General features: G+C 32.5%; 1 protein-coding gene across 1 annotated transcript; it reads left to right on the forward strand.

The window, feature by feature from the left end:
* Positions 1-6,057: 6,057 nt before the first annotated feature.
* On the forward strand, positions 6,058-12,898 carry LOC21401574 (LRR receptor-like serine/threonine-protein kinase ERECTA). The gene is made up of 27 exons (XM_024166913.1): positions 6,058-6,565; positions 6,730-6,868; positions 6,992-7,063; positions 7,216-7,287; positions 7,375-7,446; positions 7,545-7,616; positions 7,717-7,788; positions 7,897-7,968; positions 8,082-8,153; positions 8,244-8,312; positions 8,395-8,466; positions 8,575-8,646; positions 8,804-8,875; positions 9,029-9,100; positions 9,188-9,259; positions 9,343-9,414; positions 9,548-9,619; positions 9,749-9,820; positions 9,908-9,979; positions 10,084-10,155; positions 10,325-10,393; positions 10,487-10,558; positions 10,702-10,775; positions 10,987-11,115; positions 11,224-11,574; positions 11,657-12,027; positions 12,238-12,898. The coding sequence occupies exons 1-27, from the start codon at positions 6,439-6,441 to the stop codon at positions 12,616-12,618; spliced, it is 3,006 nt and encodes a 1,001-aa protein (XP_024022681.1). The 5' UTR covers positions 6,058-6,438; the 3' UTR covers positions 12,619-12,898.
* Positions 12,899-17,499: the final 4,601 nt, after the last annotated feature.

A 17,499-nucleotide genomic window follows, 5' to 3' on the forward strand; every position in this document is an offset into this window, starting at 1 on the left:
AAAATATTAGTACTTTAATTTTATAAAAATATCAACAAATATTAATATTAGTAAAAATATATAAAAATAATATAAATATACATTAAAACATATTTTTACTACTTTTTAACGATATTAACATTAAAAAGATACATAAATAAATAAATTTTGTATTAAAAAACTTACTACATATTATATTTTTTATTACTAAAAGAAAATTTTATCACATATTAGTATTATGACATGTTATTTGAATAATATCAAACATAATTATAAACGTGTCACATGAAAGTCTCATTGTATTTTTTATGAATTAGAAATTGTGAATTCTCCTAATCATTTGCTTGAGATGGTGGTGGTATGTTTAGATAAGGATAATTCAAAATTAACATTATCCTAATTTTCAAACTATGATTATATATAATGAACATTAGGAGTCTCTTAGAATAGCCACAATAATTTGAAGTCAAATTTATCGATTGTAAACTAATGTAAAGATTATCTTCAACAGACGTTTGCATTCTTGATATTCCTTGCTCTAATTACTCGATGACAAAAGAAATAATGCAACAAAACATATATTATAAAGCAAATTAAAAAAAAACCTTTTAAAATTTCTATTTCTAATACGACTGAAATGTCACCAAAATTTATCCGAAATTTCCTTGAAATTTCTTGATATTCTACCTCAATTACTCTATATGCAAACCGAAAACAATATTTCGACTGATATTTTCTTAATATTTTGTCAATATCGAAATTATACTAAAAAAAATTTCAAGACCCTTAAAAATCTGAATTTTCAACCTAAATTTCAGCAAAATTTTTGTCCATAATTACTTGTTTTATTGGTTGTTTTATTTATTATTTTTTGACTCCTTATTTTTTTATTATTTTTTGAATCCTTATTTTTTATTATTTTTTGACTTCTTGTATTAACTTGACGATTATTTTTAGACCCGTTTAGTTCGCTGATTCGAGTTTTTAATTCGAGTTGAGATGTAACTTTATGTGAGAGCTTTTTACTGTAGCAAAAAAGTTAGATGTGACTGTTTCTGAGAGTTTTTTACTATAGCAAAACTCAAATCGGTGAAGTAAACGGGGCATAAATACTTCCAAACTCTGTATCTTATTTTGAAGTGTCGCTGAATTTTCAAAACAATTTAATGCCCGTTTAGTTCGCTGATTCGAGTTGAGATGTGATTTTATGTGAGAACTTTTTACTGTAGCAAAAAAGTTAGATGTGATTGTTTGTGAGAGCTTTTTACTGTAGCAAAACTCAAATTCTAAAATCGAATTAGCGAAATGAACGAAGCCTTAAAATGCTCCTTAGTCTTTAAGAAACATATGGAATTACTCTTTTAATCCGCTGTCGTGTATCTTTGAATGGAAAATGCATATGTGGCAACAAAAAATGAATATTAAAAATTAATTGAAGATAATTAAATGTCTCGTTCATTTCACCGATTTGAGTTTGAAATTTGAGTTTTATTACAGTAAAAAGCTCTCATAAACAGTCATATCAAACTTTTTTACAACAGTAAAAAGTTATAACATAAAATCACGTATCAACTTAACACAAATTAAAAACTCAAATCAGCGAACTAAACGGGTCCAAAACAAATCCGCCCCTCCAACACCCTCCACCCCCACACTTGTGTGACCCATGCCCCCTATCCGTTGTGGAACCCAAGCCTCGTCGCCCTCATTAGCACACGAACCTAGGCCTCACTGCTACCCCCTCTTGTGACCCTCCCCTTCATCCAGGGTCCACTTCCCTCCTTCCTTTGAGCAACTCCCTTTGGCGACTCCTTCCCTCCCGTGCAACGAGCGCAGCAAGATCACTCCCCTATTAAGCTAATGGAACATACACCACTAACGGGGAATACAGATTTTTGGTTACAGTTATACGTTTGGTTCTGAATATTATTTGATTTTTATGTATTTTATATTAAGGCTAACACATAAGTGGAAAAAGAGGATAATTTAATATGTTTTCTATAAATTAAGTGTGTTTTTAATTATTTTAAAAAATTAGAGACACTTTAAAATAAGATACATAATTCAATGACATTTATGTAAACAATTCTTGTTTTGATTTCTTTATTTTCTCTTATTATTTTACATTTATCTTTTTTTAAAGGAAAATGGTTGGATATTGTATAAGCAGCAAATTTTCCTCAGAATTGTTAAGGCTTTATTCATATCATCGATTTGAGTTTTTAGTTACGGGTTTCTACAGTTAAAAGTTCTAAAAAAAATATAACATTTAACTTTTTCTACTACAATTAAAAACTCTAAAAAAATGTCACATCTCAACTTGAATTAAAAACTCAAATTCACGATATGAACTAGACCTAAGATGTCTCTTTGAAGTTTGAACTCCTGCTGGTTCCTATATTTAGATTTAGATACCATTTTAATTATGATAGACTGTTAGACTTGTGTGATCTCATGTTCAAAAATGCTCATCAGTAATTATATGAACATGCGATGCGTAAAAGGTTCCTATTGTTTGATTATCTTTAATATCAAAAAAAAGAAAAAACACATTAATGAAACGCGTATAGATAAAAAAAAAAATTCTAAAGTCCTTTTAGCATTTATCTATGCGGGGACTTAATTAATTAAATGACAAGACAATTCTGTATTTTTCCTTTTAGCAATTATCTATATTTTAATTGAGTTCCTTTCTTCCTCGTACAAAATTGGATTAAATAAAAATTTTCAAGCATACTTTTCTTCATTTTGAGTATTTATTGTTCTTATTTTTATTTTTTACATTTTTTGAGAAAGTATAAATAAAAATGATTCTAAAACGGCGTCTGTACAATTAAAGATAAAAAATAAAAATAAAAAAGATTTTTTAGTTTAGTGTAAAATGAGAGAGTTTTTTTATTTTCGTTTTCTTCTTTCTCGAGCAGAGAGAGATATTAATGAGTTTTTTATGCTGAAAATAACCTCTTGATAAAATTATTAAACGCATTTTCAAAAATAATTTCTGTCTGAGATTGAAAATATTTTCATTTCTATTTACTTATAAAAAATAAAATTATTTTAAAATGAGTTTCAAATGTACCTTATAAATCTACTTTGGTGGTGAAAGGTTGATACGAAACCTTGAGGAACTTCTCTAGTCTTGCACTGGCTAATTTTAATGGTCAAACGTACATTATCACGTTAAAGAAAGATGTTGACGTACAATAATAAGAAGCATGCATGCATGTTAATATTAAATTAAATATATATTCTCCCAACAATACCCAAAGTATATCAGGGTGAAAACCACAGTCAAGCGCACATGCTTTTCTATTTTATTTCGTTTGTTAATTGAATATCCCAACAAGTTGACATACGTTTATCAAAAAAAAAAAAAAAAAAAAAACACTCCAACGTTGACAAAAGCCAAAATACAGTGTGGATTTAGAAGTCGTTTTAAAATAATTTTATTTTTTGTATAAAAATAAAAATAAAAATATTTTTAATCTTAAACGTAAATTATTTTTGAAAATGCGTTTGATAATTTTATCAAGAGATTATTTTCAATATAAAAAAATATATTAATGTCTCTTTCTGTACTCGAGAGAGGAGAAAGCGGAAATAAAAAATAAAAAAATGACTAAAAATTATTTTTTATTTATCTCTCATTTTACACTAAATCAAAAAATTATTTTTATTTTTATTTTTTGTCTTTAATTGTGACAAACGCCGTTTATTTTTCATTTTCATTTTTTTATCAGAAAACGTGAAAAATAAAAATAAAACTAACTCCAAAGCCACAATTTAACGAAAACTAACCGCATGATATTTTGGCCCTTCGATGGTAATTTCTCTTGCATGTTTCTCACTTGCAACTGAATAAAAAAAAAAATCATAAAGATACAGAGAAAAATATGTACTGTAAACATCCCGAGTGAACTTTACCCTGATAATCAAGGGACAACATACCGCTGGGTTTAATTTCTCCCTATGTTTTGTCATTTTCTTTACACTATTGGTATTAAATAAAATAAAATATCATTTCCATAAACACAAATCTTTACTATTTATCAACTATTTTAGATTGAGATTTCTTTGGTACAAGTCAGTACCAACATGAACAATTGAAAACTTATGTAAACAATGATTTCTCCGTACATTTTCCTTTTTCCCGTCTAATAATATTATTACGACTAATGGTCCATTTCGCTCACACATTTAAATTTTGAGATAACTTATTGGTAAATTTTTGTTTATTCAATTTGTTTTGAAAAAAAAATTGCGAGTTTAAATCAGTGAATTAAACGTGTGTCATGATTTAAAGGCTTGACGAAGTCCTGCTCTTTTGGGACCGTTGAATCAAGTTATCTGGTTATAGTAACGAAAATAGACGCATACTTGTGGCCTAGCTTCTTAGTATGGATAACACTCCAGTTACTTTACTAAAGCAATTAAAATTCAAAGCAACACAATTAGGGCCCGTTCATTTTACTGATTTGAGTTTTGTTATAGTAAAAAATTTTTAAAAACAGTCACATTTAATTTTTTTATTACAGTAAAAAGTTCTCACATAAAGTCACATCTCAGCTTGAATTAAAAACTCAAATCAATGAATTAAACGAGTCCTAATTTCAATCTCAATATTAAAATAATTATGTGGGCCATGCATAAATGTTTCAGGTATATTATCACTAATTTTCAATATATTAGGCATTATTATACAGCATTTTGTGGACCATGCATCCAAATACACAGGTTGAATTGATACGAGAGTAAGTGCTAACCTAAGAATTACATGTAACGATAAAAATTGTGATGGGTGGCGTTTTTTACCATCGTATCAAAATTTTCAAGGTTTTTTTTTTTTTTTTTTTTTTTTTTTTTTTTTTTTTTTTTGTTTTTTTTTTCAGTGTATTTTGCTTAGTATTGTGTGTTTTTGAATGCCAAATGACATCATAATTATGATAAAATAACGAATTTTGATAAAAAAATTTAAATACACGAGAGTCGTGCACTATCAACATACAAGCGCACATTCTTATGTAAAATAAGACTAAGAAGCTTTTTATTCTAAAGTAACGTTATATTTCCCATTTCAAAATCAAGTCAAAATAAAAAATATACAAAGAGGGCCGATTTTAAATCAAATCCAGGTAAAAAAAAAAAAAATCCATTCATAAAAAACCCATTTTTTATACTAAAAATTGAAAAGCTCAATTAAAATTGTAATTTGCAAATTCACTATTTTGTTAGAAGTAATTTGTAATTCACCAAAAAAGAAGCACTTTGTGTGTCCGTTTAGTTTATTGATTTAAATTTTTAATTCGAGTTAAGACGTAATTTTATTTAAGAGTTATTTTCTATAATAAAAAAATTAAATATGGCTGTTTTTAAAATTTTATATTATAACAAAATTTAAATTTTAAATTTAAATTAGTAAAATAAACGGACCTATAATTTTACTTTTGAGTGCTTTGAGTTGCAGAATTTAACGGCAATAACAACTATCATGAGATGCTTTTTTAGTTCTTTGGATAATGAGAAGATTGTTCTCTCTTTTTCCACTTTCTTCTTATTATCATCATTTTAAAGTAAGTACACAAAGGCAAGGATGGTTAGTTATTACCTATAGGGAGAGATTATAAAAAGGGCGAAAGCGAGAGGCAGTCATTGTCAACTCGCGAGGATCACTACTCACACTACTTAAAAGTCTTAATAGCTTAGTTTATAGGCTTTATATTTATATAGTACAGCCATAAGCATACCAAAATGATATTACATTACACATATTTAACCCAATTTTTTTCCCCATCTCTGCAGACACAGAGCGGCAAAGGCCAAAGAGAAAGAAAGCGACCCATTATTCACAAAATGGCATGGCATGGCTTTCACATAACATTAACAGTAACACCCAGAAGTGGGAACCCAAAATATAATGTAGAGAGAGAGAGAGAGAGAGTGAGTGTGAGAGAGAGAAAGATCGGAACAAAGAGCTGTAATGTTGCAGGTCCTATGGCAGAGCTATTGGCAGATGGGTTTTTAACTTTATTCATGAAAATAATTCTCCCTTTTCCTCTCTCTCTCTCTCTCTTACTCTGTTTACGTTCTTCGTTCTCTCTCTCTCTCTCTCTCTCTCTCTCTCTCTCTAGTCGTTACAGTTGTGCTTAGAAGTCTTTATGGGCTCAGAGCGATGTGATTGAACGACCAAAGTTGACGAGAACTCTTCTCAGACTCACAGTCACTACCATCACCAGAAAAATATTTTTTAACTTCTCAAAAAAGAAAAAAAAAAGAAAACAGAGAGGAAGAGAAAAGAGAGAGAGAGAGAGAGAGCTTTTCGTTTCACTTCATAACCAGTCAAGTCATTTCACTTCCCAGTTCCCACACTCCACAGTTAACGTGAAGAAGCGTTATCAATGTCGGCGAGTCCGAGGAGAGGATGTTCTGTCTCACTTCCTATTCTTCTTCTTCTTCTTCAAAATGGGCACTGAGTGTGTGTCAAGTGGTGAAACGGGTTGCCGTTTGAAAGTCATGGCGTTTCCGGTTGAGTTCGTTCTCTTGGCTTTTCTCGCTTGCGCCGCCTTCGGTTCTGTCGATTCTGACGACGGTGAGTTTGTTTCTTTTTGTGGGCTGGGAGTTTTGAAGCTTCTTTTGCTCTTTTTTTTTTGAGTGATCATGAAAACTTCACAATGTCCAAGAATTTGGTATCTTTTCTTTTCTTTTTTTTTCTCTTTGAAATTAATGGGTTCATTATTGTGTACGGTGATGAAGGGGTAACACTGTTGGAGATAAAGAAGTCGTTCAGGGACGTGGACAATGATTTGTATGACTGGGCAGACTCGCCATCTTCAGATTATTGTGGTTGGAGAGGGGTCACTTGTGACAATGTCACCTTCAGTGTCGTATCGCTGTAAGCAGTGTTTTGTTTTTTTCCTTTAATTTTTCCAAGTTGGGTTGTTTTGGTTTATTGTTTTGTTGTGATGATTGGTGTTGATTTTGATTTTCTGTTATTTTTGTGTTTGCACCTTTTCAGTAATTTATCCGGTCTTAATCTCGAAGGAGAAATTTCACCTGCAATTGGAAATCTAAAGAGCCTGCAATATATGTACTTCTCTACCTCTTTTATTACTTTATAATTGTTTTCACGTTTAGGAAAAGAAATGATGGAACATGAGATTATAATTTGGTTAGTTTGAATGGTGATGCTTTTGGAGATGAAAAATGCTAATAACCTTTCTTTTTGTCTTCTATGATCAGTGATTTTAGAGGAAATCGTCTTTCAGGCCAAATCCCAGATGAGATTGGTGATTGTTCTTCTTTGACAAACTTGTAAGTTGTCTATATAGTGGTTAAACTTAGTTCTTTCTACTTAATAATAACACTTGTCAATATAATTTTGTTAAATGCTGTTAATAGGGACTTGTCATTCAATGAGATATGTGGAGACATACCCTTTTCAATCTCAAAGTTAAAAGAACTGGAATTTCTGTAAGTTTTTCTGCGCAAATCTTGATGTATTGATATATTTTCTCAGCGAGTAGTTATTCAAATGACTTAATGGAGTTTTCTTTAAAATGGGTTTTCAGAGTCTTGAAAAATAATCGGTTGATTGGACCTATTCCTTCAACATTGTCTCAGATTCCCAACTTGAAGGTTTTGTAAGTTCCTCATTTTCCTTTCTTGATTCTCTTTTGAAATTCCCACTTGTGTTGCCTATGACTGACATTGATCCATGTTATATTGAAAATCTGGTTCAAGAGACTTGGCGCAGAATAATCTCAGCGGGGAAATACCAAGACTTATATACTGGAATGAAGTTTTGCAGTATCTGTGAGTGTACTATGAAGTACCATGTTAATGCTTCTCTTAGTTATTATTAGCTCATATCATTTTTGGTCTCAAATTGGAGCTATTTTCATTTTGTCTTCTTCATTGTAGTGGTTTGCGTGGGAATAACTTGGTGGGCACTCTATCTCCAGATATGTGCCTGTTAACTGGGTTGTGGTATTTGTAAGTTGCAATCTTACACTTAGTAAATTCTCAAAGCCTGATTAATATACCTATAAATTCTGCAGCATATAAGATATTTTGATAACGTGTCATTCTTTTTCCGCATCTTTCAGTGATGTGAGAAACAACAGCCTGACTGGTACAATTCCTCAGAATATAGGCAACTGCACTGCCTTCCAGGTTTTGTATGTATTTTTCCTGACTCATGTGATTACATTTTGTAATGGTGTTTGAGCAAGTTGATTGAGTGATATTTCCTCCATTTTGCCTGGCAGGGACTTGTCTTATAACCAGCTGGTGGGAGAGATTCCGTTTAATATCGGATTCCTGCAAGTCGCCACATTGTATGTTCTTGCCCTTTTGCGATAGATATTGCCAGTTCTTGTTATCATTATGTCTTATTTAAGATTGCTCTTGCCTTTGTAGATCACTGCAAGGTAATCGGCTGACCGGGCTTATTCCTTCTGTGATCGGTCTGATGCAGGCACTTGCCGTATTGTAAGTGGTTTTTAACTGTATTTGACCTGAATATTGTTTTCTTAGAGTAAACACAATGTTTCATCTCTTGTCTTGTGATTGCGTAATCTTTTCCTTGCATTTAACTAGAGATTTGAGCTGCAACATGTTAAGCGGGCCCATCCCACCTAGTCTGGGAAATCTGACTTATACGGAGAAATTGTAAGTATTTGCTTACAGTTTTTATGGATCTCCTATGAATGTTATTCATAACATGGTTTAGAGTTCTGATTATATATCTGACAGTACAGTACTACTTAAACTTCAAATCCACTAGAAATGTATGTATTCTGACTTGGGTTATCTCAAAACCTTGCAGGTATTTGCATGGCAACAAGCTGACTGGACCAATTCCTCCTGAGCTCGGAAATATGTCAAAGCTGCACTATTTGTATGCAAGACTTACACAACTCTTTGAGCTTCTTTCTGCTGCTAAAATTAATTATCTGTCCTCATAAATTATAATGATCATACGCATGCATCAAGCTTGGAACGTGTGCTTAATGTCGACATTCATTCTCCAACCTTTGCTCTGCCTTTGCAGGGAGTTGAATGATAACCATCTTTCCGGGCGTATTCCACCTGAGCTTGGGAAGCTAACAAATTTGTTTGACTTGTATGTTTTCTTACCACATGAATTTGAATTCCATTGGCTTCTTCATTTCTTAAACATAAGATTTACTGATGGCAATAATTCCTACAGAAATGTTGCTAACAACAATCTTGTGGGTCCTATACCTGAGAATCTTAGTTCATGTACTAATCTCAACAGTCTGTGAGCACCTAAACTCAAACTTTGATATGTTGCTTCAAAAACTTATTTTCTTCTGGGTTTAAGTATGTTATTTGTGACTTCAGAAATGTGCATGGGAACAAGCTTAATGGAACCATCCTAGCTGCTTTCCAGAAGCTAGAGAGCATGACATATCTGTAAGTGTAACGCATTTTTTCTTTTATTTTAATCAACTTATATGAAGTCCATCAATACACCATTTATTCTTCACAACTTCTTGATGTGAATGCCGATTGGCAATAGCGTTAACTAAATTTCTTCACTTTCCAGAAATCTCTCGTCTAACAATCTTCAGGGCCCCATTCGAATTGAGCTGTCTCGGATTGGTAATTTGGATACCTTGTAAGTATTTGAAGCTTCAGCATTTTATTATTATTTTTTTGCCCGAAATTAATGCTAGCCTCTAGACTTCCTTGCGTTACTTTCTTATTCTAACATAACATTATATACATATATCACACAAATGTACAGAGATATTTCTAATAACAAAATCATTGGCTCAATTCCTCCTTCTCTTGGTGATTTGGAGCATCTTCTAAAGCTGTAAGTTCCATTGGCAGGTGTTTTTCTGTATTCTTTTTTTTTTTTTTTTTTTTTCTTTTTTCTCTAACACAGCTATTGTTGTGGCAGAAATTTGAGCAAAAACCATTTAACAGGAGTTATTCCAGCAGAGTTTGGTAATCTAAGAAGTGTTATGGAAATGTATGTAGTTAGTACTTCTTCAAGTTTGTTTTTCAATTAACTCTATGGATTCTTCTTTGCTTTCTTCTTTCCCTTCTTAATAGTTTCACTTGTTTGTATTGAAGAGATCTTTCAAACAACCACCTTCAAGGTCCAGTACCTCAAGAACTATGTCAGCTTCAGAACATGTTCTCCTTGTAAGTTACAATGGTTATTGACTTTTTTATATTAATAATGCTAGTTGTCATTTTTGTTCATGTCAAGCTCTCAAATTCTAACTTTTGAGCTCGGTTGCTAATTGTTAATGTTGGTTAGATTAGATTGTCATAAATCGTTTGTTTTAAAGTTTCACTTCTAATTTTGCAGGAGACTAGAGCACAACAATTTATCAGGGGATGTAATGTCATTTAGCAGTTGTCTCAGCCTTACCGTATTGTAAGTCCACTATTCAGAGAAGTTCATTTTCATTTTTTATTTTTTTTAGTGTAACTCTTTCTATTTCTCCGCAAAATGACCAAATCTCTGCAGAAATGTATCTTACAACAATCTGGCGGGCGATATTCCCACGAGCAATAACTTCTCAAGGTTTTCACCCGACAGGTTAGAAAATTTGTGTTCTTTCAAAGTTTCTAGTTCATATTGTACAGTTGAAGGTTGGCATATTATAATGACGCAACAAGTTCTCATTAGTTTCTAATAGAGTTTCTTTCATGCAATTCACTGGTTTAAATTCATTTTTGAAGTTTTATTGGAAACCCTGGACTGTGTGGCTACTGGCTCAGTTCACCATGTCACGCGTCTCATTCAGCAGAGCGAGGTAAATACGGCATTTAAAAGAATGGAAACCGTTTTAACCAAATTTCATGTTAGACCGACCATCAATGAGCAGGACCATGAATTGATTCGTGCAATTGATGATATCGAGTTGTGTTTTTTGATAACTGAATATTATAAGTATCTTCATCCACTTTCAAAAGCATAGCCTCTTAAATATTCTTTAAAATGTTCCTTTGTTGTCCTTGTTCCAGTTATGATTTCCAAAACAGCTATCCTCGGAATTGCGCTTGGTGCCCTTGTAATTCTTCTCCTGATCTTGGTGGCGGCATGCCGGCCCCAGAATCCAGTTCCTTTTCCAGATGGTTCACTTGACAAACCGGGTATTTAATTTATTTTTGCACAAAACCTATATGCAATTGTTCATCGGTTTGTGAGCTATATTGTTAAATGGGGCTCCCGCTGCTAAATTCTATGTGCTTTTAAAACAGCTGTTTGTTACTCAAGGCCAAAGCTGGTGATTCTTCACATGAATATGGCACTTCATGTTTATGAGGATATCATGAGGATGACTGAGAACTTGAGTGAGAAGTACATAATTGGGTACGGTGCATCAAGCACGGTATACAAATGTGTCCTCAAAAATTGCAAGCCGGTGGCTATCAAGAGACTCTACTCTCACTATCCTCAGTGCTTAAAGGAATTTGAGACAGAACTCGGGACAGTCGGTAGCATCAAGCATCGGAATCTGGTCAGCCTCCAAGGATACTCGTTGTCTCCGACTGGAAACCTTCTATTCTACGATTACATGGAAAATGGTAGTCTTTGGGATCTGCTTCATGGTGAGTTTTGATTTTCCAATGCACATCTATTTTTAAGTTTGTCTCTTCATTTCTAACTTGGAAATGTACTAATGTTCTGCAGGCCCTACCAAAAAGAAAAAGCTTGACTGGGACACTCGCCTTAAGATAGCTCTTGGAGCAGCCCAAGGACTCTCCTATCTGCATCATGATTGCAGTCCGCGCATTATACATCGGGACATTAAGTCGTCTAACATTCTGCTGGACAAGGATTTCGAGGCTCATCTCACCGATTTTGGTATTGCCAAGAGCTTATGCATCTCAAAGTCGTACACTTCTACTTACATAATGGGCACCATTGGCTACATAGACCCAGAGTATGCTCGAACCTCACGGCTTACCGAGAAGTCTGATGTTTATAGTTACGGAATCGTTCTGCTGGAGTTGCTAACCGGACGAAAAGCTGTGGATAATGAATCCAATCTCCACCATCTGGTCAGTCTTTGCCTTTTTCTTTTTTTCACGTGTAGTGTAATGGTTCTGAATTTTGACAAATTATTTTGGTTGTGCAAAATTTGCATCTTGCGCATGATTTAAAGAATGTAACAAACTTTCTAGTCTCTACAAAACTAAATATGCATTCTTTAGATTGTTATGGTCTGGTTTTTGCCTAGTTTCTCACATAGTATTTGACATTTGTCCCAGATATTATCCAAGACAGCAAACAATGCTGTCATGGAGACAGTAGACCCCGAGATCACAGCCACATGTAAGGAGGACCTAGGAGCAGTGAGGAAGGTGTTTCAGCTGGCTCTCCTTTGCGCCAAGCGACAGCCGACCGACCGACCTACAATGCACGAAGTGACGCGCGTCCTCAGCAGCCTCACCCCACCCGCGGCGCCGCCAAAACAGGCGACGCCGGCACTCCCACCACCATCCACACTCCCATCCGCCAAAGTGCCAGGCTACATTGACGAGTATGCAAATCTCAAGACCCCCCACTTGGTCAATTGCCCATCCATGAGCACCTCGGATGCCCAGCTCTTCCTCAAATTCGGAGAGGTAATTTCCCAAAACAGCACTTAGGAGTGAGAGTGAGCCCAGAAGCAAAAACAAAACAAAAAAATCCTTTAGAAAATCTCAATTCTCAACAATGGATTGGCGGGAAAAAGAGTAGGACAACAAAAATGTGTTAACGATTGTAAAAAAAAAAAAAAAAATGATGTGCCCATCAATTATTGGACCAGTTATAGAATTTCAAAAACATTCATGAATGAATGTTGTGGCTTTTGTACAATGTAAAAAGGGTTAGAAAAATATATAAATATCTATGCAGCAGTAGTAGTAGTAGAAGTAATTTTGTCAATGTGTGTCTGTCGTTTGGTGGGGTCCACTATTTGAGAAAATGGTCATTGAGTGTAGTGAGGTGCCAGAGGTGCATGGTATGCGTGACCACTGACTGATGAGTAAAATGGCAGCACCAAAGCAATAATGCACTGTGTGACTGTGGAGCCTTATCTGGGCCGTATTGCTCTGTCTTGAGTGATATTGGGAATCCCAGTAGATCTTTTATTATCTTTATTGCGATCTCTCTGCCCTTTTCGTTTCAAACTAACGGGCTAATATTAATTGATAAATTCTTTTTAAAAATGCATGGTCAATATTTTTATTTTTTATTATTAGTTTATAATTTTTTTAATTAAATAATTATATTAATAAAATAGTATTTATTAAGAATAAGAGATAAAGGTAGAGTACAATTTTTTTTTTTTTCAACAAACGGAGACCCCATGAAATTTTGGGCCGCTTATTGTTAGGAGTCTTCGAAAGGGATTTACCGCATTTACCGTTTTGGTGAAAATTTTTCACCTTCTCGCTGACCTTTTTTAGTCTCTTTCTTCAACCTAATTTTGTTGAATTTTTTAGTGACTTCTTGGTATAATTATGTTTCTCATGTTAGTGTCTTTTACCTACATATATCTCAAATATAAGATTAGTTGGAAATATCGTGGTAGGATACAATGTTTTGTGAAGTTCACATTGTTTTTACCACGTTCTATCATATGTTTAGATGGTCCTTCATAAAATGTTTTATTTATTTATTTATTTATTATTATTTTTTATATCTGAACGAAAATGTGTTTTTTTTAGTATATATAGAAAGAGCAACAAAAATGTGTTTATTTGTGAATGTTTCTCGCGGACAGAAAGTCTTGTTTGTTTTTTTGTTTTTTTGTTTTTTTTTTTGGGTGGTGTGTGTGTGGAGATTCAAACTTTAAGCTCGTTCATTTCATCGATTTGAGTTTTCAGCTTTAAGTTTCTACACTAAAAAGCTCTCAGAAAATGTCAAATTTAAATTTTTTTTTACTACAGTGAAAAATTTTTAAAAAATATCACATCTCAACTCAAATTGAAAACTCGAATCTACGAAGTGAACAAGATTTTAGTGTTCTCATACGACAACCACAATACTAACACAAGGATTTATACTTTTGATTGTTCTTTGAAAGCCTCATTTTTTTTTTTTTGAATGCTGAAAGCCTGGTAGTAACGTAAATGATTTTACGTTATCATAAGCATGGTATGTGTTATTAAGGACGTGATTTTGAATATACGATCTCAGTCAATTATTTTTAATATTAAATGCCGTAAGGAAGAAATGAGGTGAAAGGATTAAAAACCAATTTAATTAGCTGCTTTATAGCGGGAATTGAAAAAACAAAAAAAGTTATTGCGGATTATTTCGTGCCTAATCATCCCCATTGTGCATACTTCCTTGAATCTTGACATGGTCATGATCAATCTGCAGAAGTACAACTGTATAGATTTTGCCCTTTTTGCATTGTGGATCAATTTCTGTATTTGTCTTCGATACTAAGGAGACGTTTAGTTCATGAATTAAAATTATATAATTATAATTATTTTTAATTTATGTGTATTTTTTATAAGAGAAAACACTGTAATAAATCATGAACTATGATTTAAATCGGGATACGAATTTCCTAACTAAACAACTTTCAAATTCATTCTTGCGTAAATGTTAAAAGAAGCATATTTTATATGTATGATTCTCCGACATTAGACGTTACAGTTACAGGAAAGCGATTGTGTCGTGAATGAGTATTCTAAATTGCCCTTGAAAGGCAGTGAGTTTAGAAGTTAAACAAGAGAAAAACAAAAATTAAGTTATAAGTAGCGTGTCAATTACTTGGTTAATTATTTGGCTTTTCCCAAGAGACAAAGAGGAATTACATCGATTGTCGTTTTCAAGTACTCAATACCGCCTTGAATGGTTTATTGGTTTATCAGAACTACTTTGTGTTTGGACCGTCGTTTTTTAATTAACCGATGTGGACACAATACCTAATTATGCTATTCTCGAGATTACACCGTACATCCAACGGTATTTGCGATCACCATGGTTTTTTCCTTTTTCTTTTTCTTGATGAAAACCAAACCATTTGACATTAAGTTTGAAGATGACAATTTGACATTATGTGCGAAGTTGACGAGTGACGATTCTCCCAACACTCTTTGGGCTTCCAAAATGTGGACAATAATAGCAAAAGCTTTGAGCTCCTCACTGATAGTGATACTGGTGTTTTTGTTTCTGTGTGTTCTCTTTTTGCCACGTAGTCTTTTGGTGAATTATCAACGGACATGCATAAGCATCAAATCCGACTCAATATACCTTTTTAATACAACATTTTATCTCGTAAAAATTTAAACTTTTAAATTTTGAGTTCACACTTACAAATACAATCGGGTTTAAGGATCCGTTTGAAATGTATACTCAAATTATGATTTAAATTTATTGACTGAAACTCTGTGAGAAAAAATTTTAAAATTTAAATTTTTTATGAGATAAAAAATACTATAATAAAATCATAATTTGAATTTGAATATAGCTTTCAATCAACTGGTAAGAAATTTAACCCACCTTACCTTTTATGTTGACAAACGACGACTCCTCGTGGTGCTGCACTTTATCTTCAAAATTTTAGCAAAAGCAGTAAAGCACTTCTGTTTCAGCACCGGTTAAAAAAAAAAAAAAAGAAGAACAACAACAAATGTAAAGGTTGATACGCATGAAAATTGCAAAAGGCAAATGTAGAATTTGAGCAATCTTTAGGGCGCAAAGATCTTCCTACCGAAAGATCTCTGTAATTTGAAAATTAGAGCAATGACCTTAAAGTTTCAAACGAAACAGCCGTATGTCGTTTTCCATCTAATAAGAAACAAAGGGCAACTGATGATTAGGTAACTAATTGGGGAAGGGACAATAATTGCACGTTATGCAATCACGGCTCCCTCGTAATATTTGAATAATTCATGTGGTGGTGGCGGGACATGGGAGCGTGCATTTATGTTCGTCAAAAACCGTTCTTTACTTATTTGTCTCCCCCCAAAAAAAAAAAAAATTCTTTACTTTATTTTTTTGGCTCAAGACAAGACTATTCTTACTTTTTTTTTTTTTTTTGAAGTTCACATTGAAGAATTTAGGACCCGTTCATTTCACTGATTTGAGTTTAAAATTTAAATTTTATTACAGTAAAAAACTCTAAGAAACAATCACATCTAACTTTTTTACTACAGTAAAAAGCTCTCACATAAAGTCACATATCAATTCGAATTAAAAACTTGAATCAGCGAACTAAACAAGCTGAGCTGAGTTTGTGCATATACGAGTTTGTTTAGTTCACGCGTTTAAATAAGTGATTTTCATTTATCAGCGAGAATTTTATGAGAGAAACAAATTTTAAATTTAAATTGTTTGTGAGATGAAAATCACAAGTTTAAAAATAAAAACCAAATAGGACCTTAAAGGCAAGATTATTTCTACTTGCAATTTATTATGTCAAAATTAAAAATGACTAGAATTGTATATTTCTAAATTTTCTCAAGTTATTCATAAAGGGGTATTTTTTATTAAAAAAATTTACTTTTATACCAAGTGAATTAATGAATGAATTATTAATTTATAAAATACATTAATATTTTACTGAAAAATATAATATTCATCAATAAAAAAATAGTAGTTCACTTATCATAGTGTTTGCTAAAAAAATAGGTATAATTTGGGATGTTATTATTTTTTTAATATTGAGAAAATCATTTTTAACCCATGTTACGTCGGTAAATATTCTATAATAATGTTAGGAAATATGACATTCTCCTTCAAGTTCGCCCATATTAAATGTATTTTATTTCTTTATAATTTATAATTAATATTTTTTTAAACAAATGTGAATTGTATTTTTTTTTGTTGAGAATAATTACGAATTATCTTTAATGAATTGGGCTACGATTTCATAACGTAATAAACTACTACCTACTCATTGGCCTTTTCTTTTCCCGGATAATGTCACTGGTTACTTGATTTGGAAGTTAATAAGACGATATTATAAATCCGTTCTGTGACGTTACAAATTCCAACAGCTTTTATTTTTTATTTTTTCGCTTCTTTTTACGGATCCAATAACATTTATTGTCGTAGAACGGAAAAAAAAAAAACCAAAAAAGCAGAGAAAGAAAAAGAAAAAAAAAAGGAAGTTTCCTTATTTATCATTTTTATTTTAAAATTACGGAACCTCAGGGCTCAGAACAAAAACCAAACGGTCACATTCATTGGCCTAGTCTAGCGTAGACATGACGCATAAATTAATATAAATAAACCACCACAGTAAAAAAAAGAGTAAATTACAATATTACATAATAGAAAGCAACAAGTGTAAATTACGGCCCCGTTCACTTCGCTGATTCGAGTTTAGAATTTGAGTTGAGATGTGACTTTATGTGAGAGCTTTTTACTGTAGTAAAAAAGTTAGATGTGATTGTTTGTGAGAGCTTTTTACTGTAGAAAAACTCGAATTCTAAACTCGAATCAGCGAAGTGAATGGAGCCTACAATATTACATAATAGAAAGCAACAAGTGTAAATTACAATATTACATAATAGAAAGCAACA

This window comes from Morus notabilis, unplaced genomic scaffold, assembly GCF_000414095.1.
Source record: "Morus notabilis unplaced genomic scaffold, ASM41409v2 Scaffold348, whole genome shotgun sequence".
NCBI classification, from domain to species: domain Eukaryota; kingdom Viridiplantae; phylum Streptophyta; class Magnoliopsida; order Rosales; family Moraceae; genus Morus; species Morus notabilis.

Excerpts from the sequence above, each read along its gene's own strand:
- LOC21401574 (XM_024166913.1), top strand. The coding sequence starts at position 6,439 with ATGGGCACTGAGTGTGTGTCAAGTGGTGAAACGGGTTGCCGTTTGAAA. Across the intron at positions 9,821-9,907 it reads TTGGAGCATCTTCTAAAGCT|AAATTTGAGCAAAAACCATT; the intron begins GTAAGTTCCATT and ends TTGTTGTGGCAG. Across the intron at positions 10,394-10,486 it reads TGTCTCAGCCTTACCGTATT|AAATGTATCTTACAACAATC; the intron begins GTAAGTCCACTA and ends AAATCTCTGCAG.